At 46.4% G+C, this 13800-nt stretch overlaps 1 protein-coding gene across 3 annotated transcripts in view; it reads right to left on the reverse strand.

Annotated features, from left to right (window-relative positions):
- The window catches only part of NTRK3 (neurotrophic receptor tyrosine kinase 3), a 205624-nt gene that overhangs the window by 134042 nt on the left and 57782 nt on the right, over window positions 1–13800 (reverse strand). For all 3 annotated transcript variants that reach the window (XM_085070424.1, XM_085070425.1, XM_085070426.1), the window contains exons 5-11: window positions 13078–13235; window positions 10671–10813; window positions 9942–10083; window positions 7546–7842; window positions 4185–4208; window positions 3340–3410; window positions 1499–1601 (exon numbers count right to left, since the gene is read on the reverse strand). In XM_085070424.1, the coding sequence (XP_084926550.1) occupies window positions 1499–1601; window positions 3340–3410; window positions 4185–4208; window positions 7546–7842; window positions 9942–10083; window positions 10671–10813; window positions 13078–13235 (938 nt within the window). The remainder of the gene's footprint in view (window positions 1–1498; window positions 1602–3339; window positions 3411–4184; window positions 4209–7545; window positions 7843–9941; window positions 10084–10670; window positions 10814–13077; window positions 13236–13800) is intronic.

A 13800-nucleotide genomic window follows, 5' to 3' on the forward strand; every position in this document is an offset into this window, starting at 1 on the left:
CTTTCTGGGAATGCAGAATATCCACTGACATACTTAATCCAAACACCTCTAAACACATACACACATCTGTTCACCAAGACTCCTTACATCAGGCTCACTTCACTCCTCTGATTCTTCCGCTAGACTCAGATGTTACTTTTCGTTTTAATATTTGTATCTCAAAGCTCCATCAGCAGCACATGCCCAAGCACTTCCAAAGCGTTCTGACAAATCCCTCCAGAAGGCACATAACATCATCCCAGTTTTACAGACGGGGAAATTAAAGCAGAGACAGAGGTTAAGACAGCTAATTGTCTATGGCCACTAAGTGAGTCAGTAGAAGAGTTGGGAATTGATCCCAGGAACCATGTCTTCCATTCCTCTACTCCACCCACCAGTCAGAACACTCCACCAGATGGTTCTTATCATTGGACATATGGACTAAATATTCCTAAGTTGGTGTAGAAGATTCACTATTTAATTAAAGGTCCTGTCTTCTATCTCCATAGGATGCATAGGAGAAACTCCAGCCAGAATCCCATCTGGACCCACTCAGGAAATGTCTACAGAAAGCAAAGAAGGCCCTAGGCAAGCACAAGGAACATTCCCAAACCTATCAACCTGCCCTGCAGCACAGACCACAGCAAGGCCAGGAAACAGGCTGTGACTAGGGAGCCTTGGGAGAAGCTTGTGTTTGTCACAGCCTGGCTTCAAACAGTGCACACATGAGCCACCAATTAGGCTGGGAATTACTTTGTCATGTGAAAGGCTCTTCCTTCAGCCTTCACCAGGCACCACCAACGCTGCCCAGCTGGAGATACCAGCAGAGTCACAAAAAGCAGATGGCACAGAGTCATCTACTCCTGGCATTGGCTCTGTCACATCACAGAGCTGGTGTTGGTAGGACAGAGACCAGTTCTGCCTGGCAAACAGACACCTTCTCGCTTCCCAGTCACTATCAGTGACACTTGAAATAGATTTCTAAAGTCATTATTCATGACACAGAGGAGGAAACCTTTCACCAGAAAAGCAGCAGAAAGAGACCTTCCACACCATTGCCCTCCCAGTAGGGACATAAAGTGACAGCAGCATCTCAGTCCCCACTCAGATAGGCACAGAGTGGCTGCACCTGCCTTCCCAAAAGAACTCAAACCAACTTCACATCCTTCTGTCCCCTCTTCACACCCTGTTCAGGGGAAGCCTGTGCACCACAAAGCAGATTTCACCATGCTGTCCTGAACACAGCAGGGCTGGAGGGAGCCCAAAGCTCTTCTGGACAACTTGTAGATGCAGTTATGTCCTGATAAGGAATACTCATCCACACTTCTGCCCACAGAAGTGCACCCAGTCAAGAACCACCAGCACACTTATTTCCATTATTCTCTCAAAAAATGGAAGAGCATTCCCTTTAGAAGGCTTTGCACTGTAGGAACAAAGCCACAGCACCTTTCCATGTGTGCTACAAGAGCTAGGCAATCCTGGAAGGTGCCTCCTGCTAGGGGAAAGCAACTGCACCTACCTTTCATCCCAAACTTGGACCGCCGGCCATACTTGTTGATCATAATAAAGAGGACGACCAAGAGGACACAAGCAAAAGCTGCCAGCCCAACCGCTATGGAAACCTGGAGGGAAAAAGCCTTAGAGTCAACACAGAGGAATTTAGGAGTCTAAATCAGAAATACAGCACCTGCCTGCCCAGTTGACCTTTCTATAGGCTCACACAATCTGCTGCAGCCCTGTGGATATCAGCTATGGAAGAAAACACAAGTTAAAGCAGCAGGCTCTGGCACAGCTTGGAGGCATTACAGGCTTTTTGCAGGACTGGGAGGTCTGGGATCTTCCCATCAGTGATGCTGTTCTAGCACCAGTTTTCCCCAGCCTCTCACTCCACATATCCCCAGGGAAAAAAGGACCTCTGCTCCAGTGCCTGGGCTCTCCCTTCACTGCATCCCATTCCAAGCCTCCATTTCTGACATCACCACTGTGCCATGACATTACAGCACTAAAGCTATTCAAAGCTCAGCTGGGAACACAATTCTGCCTCCCTCCAACATCCCTCAGGACAAAGTGAGGGAAAACAACACACCACAAAAAGAAAACAGAAGAAATTAAGTAGAACTAGGGGCTTTTTCCCCATAAAACATCTGAATTTCCAAAAGCTTCTAACGGTTCCCTATTTATTGTAATTTTACTAGTAAATATTTCTACTACAACAGTGTCCAAGTCCTTCACTGGAGCTGTGGTTCCACTGTGGCAATGTAGAAGCAGGGAAAGAAAACCTCCTTGCCTTAAAGGCTTTACAATCCCAGGCTTATTTTAATATTTATGAATATTTATTCCTTCAAGCTTTTGCTTGAGATACTTTTATTGCATTGATGTAAACAACAATTTCACTGGCATGTGTCCAATTGTTCTGCACTGGGTCTTGTGATGCATTTAGACTTTGCTTCCTTTTACAAAACTGTATTCTGCTATAATAGAAAATACATCATTTAACCAAGAAGAAGTAATTTCATTTTGCAATCCTTTTCCCTGCTCCTGGTACATTTATTATGGTATTTTTAAATTTTTATTTTACCACACTCTATTTTCATCCCCAGCTTGTTTTTGGTGCTTTATATTTAATAATCAGTGCACATTATTACTCCAGCCTCACTGTTCAAAGCTCCCACCTTAGTTAAGGGAGTTTTTCTGTTGGATGAGGACTGAAACCAAGGTGGACTGGGTTTTGTTTGTTCTGTGGACACCTGGTGGGTTTCAGTATCTTAAAACTTTCACAAAACTAGAGCAATTGTGTAACATGCTAATTTTTTTTTTCTAATACTTATACACTTTTTTTTTTTCCTTTTTCTACCAGTATTCGGCAGAAGAAAGACAATGTTAAGATCTGATAAGCCCTAGACTTACTTTCCTTTTTCATTTTAGGCATCCCCTGCACAGCAGGAGAGAGGGCAAACAGGCATTGACAGAATTGAACCAAACTAAACCCAAGTCCCTCACCAGGATAAGCTTAACAGATCAATAACAGTCCAAAACACACAATTGCCTGTTTGTCTGTTCTCTGGGTGCTACTTTTTTAGAGTGACAATTCCTGACCCTGCTAGCAGAGACTTCACAGGATGCCTTGTTTTGAAAGAGTTCCCTGGTTCACACTGCAGACCCAGGAGGATCAGATGGTTTGTGTCAGTATTTTACCTGCCTGACACAAGCCAAAAAAACCATCTGATTGCTGCCTTGAGTCATAAAGGAAGAGCTTTTCCTTGCAAACATCTCAGAACAGCAGAGAAACACAAATACTGAGTCATCAATAGCAAGGAATGAATGCAAAGCAGTTCTGTAGAGAAAGAGACCAGGACTCACCCCAAAAGTGTCCTCCTCTGGTTTGTGGGTCACAGTGATCGGTGGGGTGGGACTCACTTCATAATCACCGACTGGAACCAAAACAGCAGAGACAGAAAATTCAGTGGGACTCCCTTGGGACTCCCAAGGCACACAATGAGATCCTGTTCACCCCTAAAAGAGGCTGCAGCTTTCTCTTTCAAAAGGCACAAATCAACCATCAGAGAGCTCCCTGTGCACATCAGCAGAGAAAACACAAACCAAGACACTATGCTGATGTCACTCCAGCCTCACATTTGGGTGCCTGGTGTCCTGGAATGGGTTCCCACCACCCTTGAGCCCTCTCCAAATTTTCAGAAATCTACTGAGATAAGTGGGGTTCAAGCACAACTGACTCCAGCAAAACTTGATCCAAAGAAACAGTAGCTTGAATGTTTTTTGTAGTGTGTGGTGCATGATATGTTTTGGGGTTTGGGGAGGTGGAGGGAAGAATCTGTTGAAGAAACACGACAGAATTGAGTCCTACTTCTTGTCCCAGCCCACACCACAGAGATGCTGTCATTGAGGACTGGCCAGCCTGCATCAGGATCCCTTTTGCTACACCACAACCAACCATCATTTTCTTTATAGGACCATTTTTGGCATATCACTAGAGGCAGATGAAGATCTCCTGGTCTCAAGAGATTACCCAGCTGACCACAAACTCCTCAACAATCTTGCTCATGCACAGAGAAGCCAAGGTTTTGTGCAACCCCCACCAACCTGCTTCTGGCTTCCTCATTTTTCCTATGTAAATCGCAGAGGGGCAGGGGAAAAATCACAGAAATAAACCAGCCACAGCATGTGAAAGGCAAGGAGACACTTACTTGAGACAAAGCTGTCCGTACTCTCTGTGGAAAGGACAAAGAGAGAAGCAACACAGTTAGCAGCACAGCAAAGGGAGAGAGGTCTCCTTCCCAACCCATCTCAGACACACTCCACCACCCAAAGAGTCCAGGAAACAAACATTTCATATTTTTTCCTCTTGGGCAACTGTTACTGGAAATTGCAGAGCAGGGGCCAGCAGGACATGCTGGAGGTCAGGACGGAAAACCTTGAGCTGAAAGAGGAGGAGAGGGATACTCCTGTGAGGCCAAAATTGAGAACAAGTAGCACTTTTGAGTGACTGGTAAACGACCCTACTTTCAGCAGGAGAGCAAAGCTCAGCAGACACACTGCAGGATGGAGCTGGAGAGAAGCAGATCTTCCCTTGCAGTGTACTCCCAAGGACAAAATCCTACAAGAACAAGGATCAACTCCCATGGAGGAGAGCCCAGCTTGGGGCAGGGAGTCAGAGGAGACCTCCTCTGACCTGCTTTTCATGAGCCACTCCTAGCAGCCGATAGCCTCTGAAGTGGACACAGAGGCTGTGGCTGTCCAAGAGATTCCTCTTGCCCAAGACAAGCTCAGCAGGCCCTGCTGTCAGCCTCCTGACTGCTCCAGTCTATTCAGCAAAGCTCCTTCAGCTCCAGAGGTGGCTGAGGCCCCAGATGATGAGGTCTAAAGCCCTCGGTGACACTCAGTTTACACAGAGTGAGAATCACGTCAGCTTCCAATTCACTCGCCCGTGTGAGAAACTGAGCCCGATATTAACTGGAGTTTACACAGCTTTGCTGGCAGAGGGCTCCTGGAAGGATGCTGAAACACTCATGCTGGAACATGGGTGAGGTTTGGAAGGGAAGTGTAAAACAAATCCCAGGTGACAAACGCGGCTTTCCAAACCAGGGGGAAAAACCTGAACAAATATTTTTGTTTTAAGTCAAGCAGACGAGTAACTTTCCTTGGCTTTTTTTAGAAAGATGGAAAAAAAAAAATAAAAGAAAGAAGTATTTTATTTGAAGACTTTTTCTTCCCTTTTAAGGCAGAGTCTAGTCATAAAATTCTTGCTGCTTCTACATTTTCCCATTTCCCTTTTCCTCAGCTGGACTAAGCAAATTCAACAGAAAAAACACAAAAAAGGTTTTTTCCATTAAACCCTATATTTCCAAATGTAAAAAAATAGCCAAGAAATTTTAGCCAACTTGAGTTCTGTGAGAAGTTCCCAAAGAACTGAGCACTCATCACAGGCACATTAACCTTTGTGGATTAAATAGGAAGTTGGTAGTCTGTGGCAGAGATACCAATGACAATGTGCAATGAGATTTTTACAGGATATGACACAAATCTGTCCTGGGAGCCACTGCCCTGGGGGATCAGAGAAAAGGAGGATATGGCATGGAGCACACATCTCTCAGATCCCAGCTTCTTACAGCACCTTGCTCCTCTCAGCCTGGAAAGCAGAGTGTGGCCTTTTACCAATGAGAGGTTTTTGACCAGGGTGTTCTAAAATACATGGTCATAAGTCCTTTTCTATGCTGACAGAAAGCCTTCCAGGCACTACACTTCCATTAATTAATTAAGACTAATAATCTCACTCTGGGTAGTGACAGCAAAGCCCTTACATGTGTGAATTGCTGTAAGCAATAAGGGGCTTGAACGAGCCACACTGGGGAACCTTCAAAGTGTGGCATTTTCTGAAGGAATCTACCTTCAAATGGGAAATTATAAACGTCAGCTGCAGTGAATGTATATGTCAGCTGTGGTAGTGGACGAAGCAACAAGCTTCAAGGGAAGTAAATTACATCCTGCATTGGGCTGACAGGGTCTGCCAGGGTGAGGAATGGCTTGGGACTTTGGATCAGAAGAAATAAAGGAAATGGGTCAGTTCCTGCTGAGGGATGGCTCAGGGTCAGTAAGCACCCCACACCAACAGCACACACTAGGTGTGGGTGGATATGCATTCACAAAGGCAATATTTTACATATATTCACACAAACATCAATATGCTTTTCCACACCACAGCATGGCTCAGATCAATTTCCAAAATCAGCTCTCCAGAACAGCATATCTGCCTCCCTTTTCTGGAGGTCCAGCACCTACTTAGGAGCTGCCCTCATTTCACAGATGGGGAAATTGAGTCACAAAGGTGGGACCTGACAGAGCTGAAACTGCAAACCTGTGCACTTCTCATCACCCACCTACATTTGATAAGCTCTTCTGACAGAAGAAAACATAAATAGGTCAGATAGTCAAACAGGGCAGCATCCTTGAAAACAGAATACAAATTTTCCACTCCCATCCATATCAGCTCATTTGTTCAATTGTCAGATCTTCAAGGCAGAGATTTGGGTTTGCATTTATGATATTTGACCTGCGGGAAAACTCTCTGTACATATATGGTGTGATATAAATAATAAATGAGAGTACCGTTGGTATTTTGCTATATTTAGCAAACGCCCTATTTTGCTGGATTTTCTTGGGCTGCAGGGGCCAATTTAGAGCTGCCACTTTCTCATGGCATCATTCCTGAAGGCAGCACAGATCTTAACTCCATGATGGCCAGTGTGGTGTTGCACTGTCAGGGAACAGACCAAGATGCTCCTACAGAGAAGACAGGCCACCACAAAAATCTCTACAGCACTTCCCAGAGATGGATCTTCATGTCCTCAAATGCTTGGGGTTTTTTTGCACTTAGGCTGTGAATCACCAGGGAGTACAACAGGGAATTCCAAGCAATCAGTTAAGAAATCCCTGCAAACTGATGCAAAGTGACTAATTGAGCTGTCGCATCTTTTGTAGCCCTGTCATCCTGGAATTGCACATATTGCATTCGGAAAGAAAACAGTCCTGACACTGCTGCATCCAGCTTTAATCATTTCACAAATGCAAGCTAGAAGTACAAAAAAAAAAAAAAAAGGAAAGAGCTGCATCACTTCAAAGGCTTTTTCTTTCTATAGCTTATGACTACTGCATAGCAGAACACTTTCGAAAAAATTTGGCAACCTCTTTGAGGCCGCCAAAAGGAGATCCAAAATAATTGGCCAAACTTGCATCCTATTCCCACTGAAATTCCTAAAGATCTTTAAAATAAATAAATAAATACACTGCAGGAAATGCTACAAAATAAAATTAAAGCAGTTAGCGCCTCTCCCAGCACTAAACAGTTCACATGACACCAAAGTACACTTGTTTAGGAAAATCATACTGGTCAGCAGAAGAGGCTGCCAGAGGTCATCTCTTCCAACCTGATGCTCAGACAAAGCCAACTTGGGCTGTCAAGGTCTTGTTGAGCTGCAAGGGTTACTAGCAGGGCCATAATAAGACCTTCAGATTTCAAAGAGCCCTGCTGAGACAAACTGAATATCCTACCTGGAAAAGGCTTTTCAAGGAAGTGTCCTTTGATAGTTTGGTTGGCTGAGCCCAGCTGGTTGGTGGCCACGATCGTGTAGTTGCCATTGTTGTAGTGAGTGGGATTGTTGAAGAGCAGGCAACCCTCAGACACTTCCCCTTGCTGGTAAAACTCCACGTGGATGATCTCTGTCTCGCGGAGGACCTGGCCGTTGTGCAGCCAGTGCAGGGTGGGAGCTGGGTTCCCGTGCACTGCGAATGCAATGCAGTGCTCCATGTGTTGCACCGGCTCCTCCAGGGTGAGGATGCGAGGGGGATCTAGCAGAGAGAAACATGGCAGGCTCACAGCAACCTCCACCCAACGTCACCACTCTGTGCACCGTGGAAACTAAGAGCATTGAAAACCTCCAAAATCACTTGTTCCTTCTACACTCTTCCCATGGGTGTCTGTGAAGAAGCAGCGCTGTCAGGAGAAACACTCCACCCTCCCTGCAAGGAGGATCTGAGCCATGGCTTGGCCTCTTGGCCATCCAAACAGGGGTATAAATTAAAGGCAGGGATGGTCCTTTCACCAGCCCAGGAACAATTAAGCTTGGACTGTCCTGTCCACACACCTACTGCTGCTCTCCTTCCCCCAAGAGATCCCGGGGACGCCGCCTGTCCCCGTTAAGAAAGACACAGTGACGTGGCACTGCTACATTACACATGTGCCAGGTGCCTGTGGGAGCTCTCCAGTCACACCGAGCAATTTTGGATTGCATGGCTGTGGAAGCAAACATCCCTCAGAGACTGTCTGTCCTTGGGGGCTTTGAGTGCCTGAATATCCCAAAGGAGTTCTCACTCGCCGAACAGCCTCCAGGGGTGTTTTAATTAAAGGGAGTAGAGTGGGAGAGGGATAAGAAAAGCAGAAACTCCACCTGAAATTTATTGCATATGCATTGTCTTCCCCTTGGGACATCCCAAGAATTCCAATGTTGCTCTGCTGTAGCTTCTGAAACCCCATTTACAACGCCTACACCTAAGGTCCCAAACCCCAAGGCTGGCAAGGTCTGAACTAGAAGAACAAGTTTTGTGCAGAGATATATGACACAAAGATTCATGTCTTCCCTAAAACTCTCCTTTTCCTGCTACCATCCAGCTGCAAAGACAATCCATCGGGCATCGAAGAGGAGAAAAACCAACATATCGCCTTTGACCCATCTTTGTGGACAAAAACCAGTGAATTTTTCAGGCAGTGAAGGTGATAGAAGAGATGAAGGTGAAGGTACAGAGTTGATTGGAGCTCAGCAAAATTCTCCTACCAGCACCCACCTACCCTGAACCCACAGTCATGCCCCAGCCACCCCCTTTCATTTCCAAGCCCAGTTCTGCATGTGGCTTGTTCATGTCTTCCTGGCAAGGGGGACTCAAAACAGGCAGCCACCTACACACACAAACCCAGATCTTTCCAGTGTGAAATTACAGCCTGAGTGATGGGTCTGTGCAACAAGAGCAAGGGTAGCAGAAGCTGTTGGCAGCTTAGAGGATTTCATGGGTGAAAATAGGCATGGGCATAGTGCTGGTTTAAGGTGTGGAGGAACAGATGCTAAAACACTGAAAAAACACCCATTTGCTGACCAGCCAGCTCTGAGCCAGGCTGAACTGTAATTACCTCCATCCTTCAATCCATCAATAGTACTTATTGGAAGGAAGATGAAAGTAGTAAAGCATCACACAGCATGCATGGGTTCACCAAGAGTAGCCAGAATTCCTCATGGATCTCTACTCTGTGTGGTAAGGTTGGGGGTGGGGGACAGATTTTCAAACTACAGAGTAAGGGCAAATATTACAGACACAGCAAAATATAGCAAATCTCAGCTGCTTGAGACCACAAAGCTGTGTAAACTTCCTCTTAAGGTCAGGGTTTTGTTATATTAGAAAGCACAAAGAAAGTTGAGCTACTTGCAGATAAAAGTGAACAGTTCAAATTTGACACGTGCACATTTACATGACATTTGCAGTTTAACTTTGTAGAATCTGACCTGAGAGGAAGCAGTAACATCCCTGAAATCAGTGGCAAGTTTTAAACTGTGTTTAGCAAGGGTGCCATTGAACTTCTCATATAGCATCTGTAAACAGATTTTTAGTCCCTCTATGGATATTCCTTAGTCCATTGAATCTTCCAAGAGGCAGGTGGGAAATGCCCACCATCACCACCACTGTGGCAGTGCTGCTCTTTCTCTGCTCTGAAAGCCAAATTACTGACACTTGAGAGAGAGCTGTGTGAGGATCCACCTGCAGTTCACCGTGCTCAGCTCCTCCTAATCCTCACCCACAAAACCAATATGTCACAGGCAGCAAGTGTCCACACATTCCAACAGCTCCCAGGGCAGCCCCTCTGGGCTCTGCAGGGACAAGGTCTCTCCATTGGTACTTACAGTAGACAGTGAGCAGCACACTGGCATTGCTCATCCCCACCACGTTCTCAGCAATGCAGGTGAGCAGGAACCCATTGTCCTCACTGGTGACATTCACCAAGGTCAAATTGATGGCATGAACATTGGTCCAGTTGAGGTTGGTCTAAAAATCCCAGAGAGAAATACAGGCAGTAATCAGCATCTGGTGGCTCTTTTCCTCCCCACTACCACCCCCAGAAAAGGAGGATCACAGTTTCTATGTGAGAAGGTCTGCAGAATCCAAGGACAACTGGGATCTGGGTGAAGGGAGGTATTTCCTGACCTGATTAAACACACATCTTGTGAGAGGAACTACTGGGAGGGGGAGAGCCATGGTATTGTAGCACTGATAAACATGGCTGGTCTCTAGAAAATCTTACTTAGCTGCTACAGCTGTTGCAAACAGGCAGTTTCATGAGAGTTTCATCAGAGGACACATGAGTTAATTCAATTAAGGGGCATTGAACTCCAAACTCTCTCTTCTTCACTTTCCAGCCATGCAGAGCAAAGGTTTTGCTCCCTTCTGGGAGTCCCCAGCTTCTCATGCAGACAGAGCATGGTTTCAGCTTTCCTTAGGACACAACAATTTCTCTTTCCTCATATCATCTACCCGACCTTCTACCCTGCCAGCATGGACCTGGGGACCCCCTGGCAGCTGCTTTGCTCTGGCCACATCAGGCACAAACAGCCCTGAGGTGCTGCAGCCCCTACCTGATGGGTGTTGATGGAGTGGAGTTCGGCCACTGTCCAGTCCACGTCCGGCAGCGGCGATCCTGAGCCATTGCAGGTGATGACAGCATTCTCCCCTTCCCGCACTGTCAGGTTCACGTGGCTCACACTGATCTCAGGAAGGTCTAGAGGAGCCAAACACAAGGTGCTCAGGTGTGGAGCAGCATTTGCTACAGACAGCCAAAGGAAGTGTGTGGACCCAGATCCCACTGAGCTGTTTCCCAATTCAGCCTCCAGCACCCCAAGATAAGCAGCATGAGGCAACAGCAGGGCCTTGCCCTACCAAGAAAAGGGAGGTTGTGGAGACAGGGGAAAATGTGGACACTGGAGATGTACCAGCTGAGCAGGCCCTCCCATCATCTTTGAATTCAAAAGTTGCTGTCCAGCTCTGGCCACCCTTCCTCTCACACAACCCCCATCCCCATCTCTCTACTCCCACAGAAGCTGCTCACGAGGGCAGCCACCTGGGGTGAGAAAATTATATGTACTGGGAGAGGATCCAAGGCATCCCCAGCTCCAGGGACAAGGCACAGAGTGCTCAGCATTCCAGGTGAGGAAAGTGTCCCTCTAATTTATAACAATCAAGAAAAGATGACCAAGGATGTGTCCTCATATTAACTGCAGCTCTCGTAATAGAAGGTGCCCTTGTTCTTCCTCGGTGGTAGCAGAGGGATTCACTGATTTATGGTGGCTCTGATTTACACCACTTCCTTACTGGACACCACAGGCACCAAATATCCTTACAACATGAAACAAGGCAGCGCTGGTCGCAAGAAGGGCAAAGAGTCTTCTTGATTAGGGGAGGTTTTCAGAGGTAAATTGAGTAAGCAGGGCAGGAGGAACTGACCAGCAGTGCCATCCCATCGTAGGGCAGCAGCATTCATCATGCCAAGGCAGAGTCATGGATGGGGACACACACCCTGTCATGGCCATCAGAAAGCGACACCAAGAAGGAAGGAGCATTGTACTGATTGGAGGGATGTTAGAAGAAAGAAGGCAGCAGTCAAGACCTGGCAAAGCTAAGTTGGTGGCAGGAATAGCAGAGAGGGAAATGGGAAGGACATGTGTGATCTTCTCTAGGCTGAGATGGTATCAAACTTGGCCACCCCAAGCCATGCCTGCCCTCAGCACCAAATGACAAAGATGAATGTGGTATCCTCACAACATCCCTGGAACCTTAATGCTTTCCTCTCTGGAGGAGAGGAAACCTCCCTGCCCTTCCAGGAGGTTGCATGGTCAGAGGAGGTGCTCACCCTGCACACCAGCACATTTGTGCTCCCAAATCAGAGCCCCACTGTCCCCTGCAGTCTAATGCCACTAGTGATGGAGCCAACTCTCCTGCTGTCCCTGATCCCTAAGGATTTTTTTTTTGTCTAATCCTTGCAGTTTATTCATCCCATGTGGGGCGGAAATTACAGCACTCTCAAATCTTTTTAGTTCATCCACATGAAGGCACACTTTGGCCAATTTCCAGAGCTTAAAGGGACAGGGTGAACTTGGGAAAAAAAAAAAAAAAGCCCACCAACAAAACAACAAAAAATCCAAGTCATGCAAATCCAAACGTGCATGCTGTTTGTCTACTACTGCTACAAGTAACAAGCCCAAATCCCTACTACAGAGGATGATTATAAAAAAGAAGAAAAAAACCCAGCTTTTCCTCCTTTTTTCAGCCCATGAATTTGACAGCTGCTTGTGTACAGACAGTTTAATTGCTCTGTGGAAGGTACATCTCTTTCTCCTTACTCTGCAAGGGATGCTTTCCAGTAATAGCAAAAGCAGAGCAAAACCTGACACCAAACAGGCAGCTGATGTGTGAACAAGGTGAAGGAAAAAGGGATAACTATTGAACATGCCTCGTGTTGCTCCTGGGGCCGCTGGACTCTTTTAAACATCAGCAGGAAATAAAAAGAGATATAAAGTCACTTCTGGTTCTCCCCTACAGATATGGGATTTCAATTGAAAAATAAAACAAAAGAAAATGAATAGAGACATGTATTTCCTAAGAGTAATTACAAAAGATACAGTGGCAGTGTCTTTTAACAATATGCTGTTTCTAGGATTTGTTAGGCACAGGAAGATCTACATGAAACAGCTCTTTTCAAGACATCACACAGACTCACTACAGACACTTTGTCAAGCAGCAGCACTGCAGTGAAGAAAATGCCCCAAATCACCCAATATCTTTCATACACACATTAATAGCAGCCTCACATTTACCCAGATATTCTATTTTTAATCTACAAACTATCCCAACCAGCTTCAATCTTCTTGTTCTCAACCACGTGGTGGGATCCTACTGCATCATGTTCCCAAAATAGCTAAACTTGAGATGCTGGATTGCACAGGGATCCCTTCTGGCCTCCCTCATGTCCAGCCCCAGGATCCTTACCACACTGGGTGATGTTCATGTCCCTCAAAGTGATGATGGCTGCATCCATGGTCATGCAGTAGAGATCCTGGTACTGCAGGTTTGCCTCTCCCTTCTCCTGCCAGAGTTGGATCCAGCGGATGTCACAGCTGCAGTTAAAAAGGTTCCTCTCTAGTCTCCTGTGGGCAGAGAGAAGTGAGAGAGGATGGTGGGATGGGGAAGGATGAGCAGAGCTGTCACCTGGCTCCAGGATCCCCGAGGAGGACAGCCACCATGCAGGTGTGAGCTAAAGTAGAATCTTCTCCGTGTTATTCACCTGGGGTCTTCTGGCACTTATTTTTCCTGCCTTTTCCACAGTTACACATCCATGCATTCACACAGCCTCTCCTTCATGAGTGCACACAAGGTTTAACATCTCCCAGGGCAGCACACAGATGCATTCAGTGTCTCTCACCACAGGATCTGCACTGCTGTGGCTTGGTCCCACAGTCACCCTGAAGAGTCACCCCTCAGCAAAGGAGCAGGCAGCTCTTCACAGCCCTAAAACATTGATTCACACCTTCAAACAGTGGTCCTAGAGCCTGCTGGGCAAAGCACAATTCAAGCCCCCACAAGCACTCAGAGAAGCTGGCAGCTCTTCTCCCAAGTTCCTTGTACGGACATGGGCTCCTGGCGACCCAGAACACAAGCTAATGTGCAGGGTAACATGCATTTTAATCAAATCAATCAGCACTGTGCTGAGAC

This window comes from Lichenostomus cassidix, chromosome 10, assembly GCF_008360975.1.
Source record: "Lichenostomus cassidix isolate B80296 chromosome 10, HeHo_3.0, whole genome shotgun sequence".
Classification (NCBI taxonomy): Eukaryota; Metazoa; Chordata; class Aves; order Passeriformes; family Meliphagidae; genus Lichenostomus; species Lichenostomus cassidix.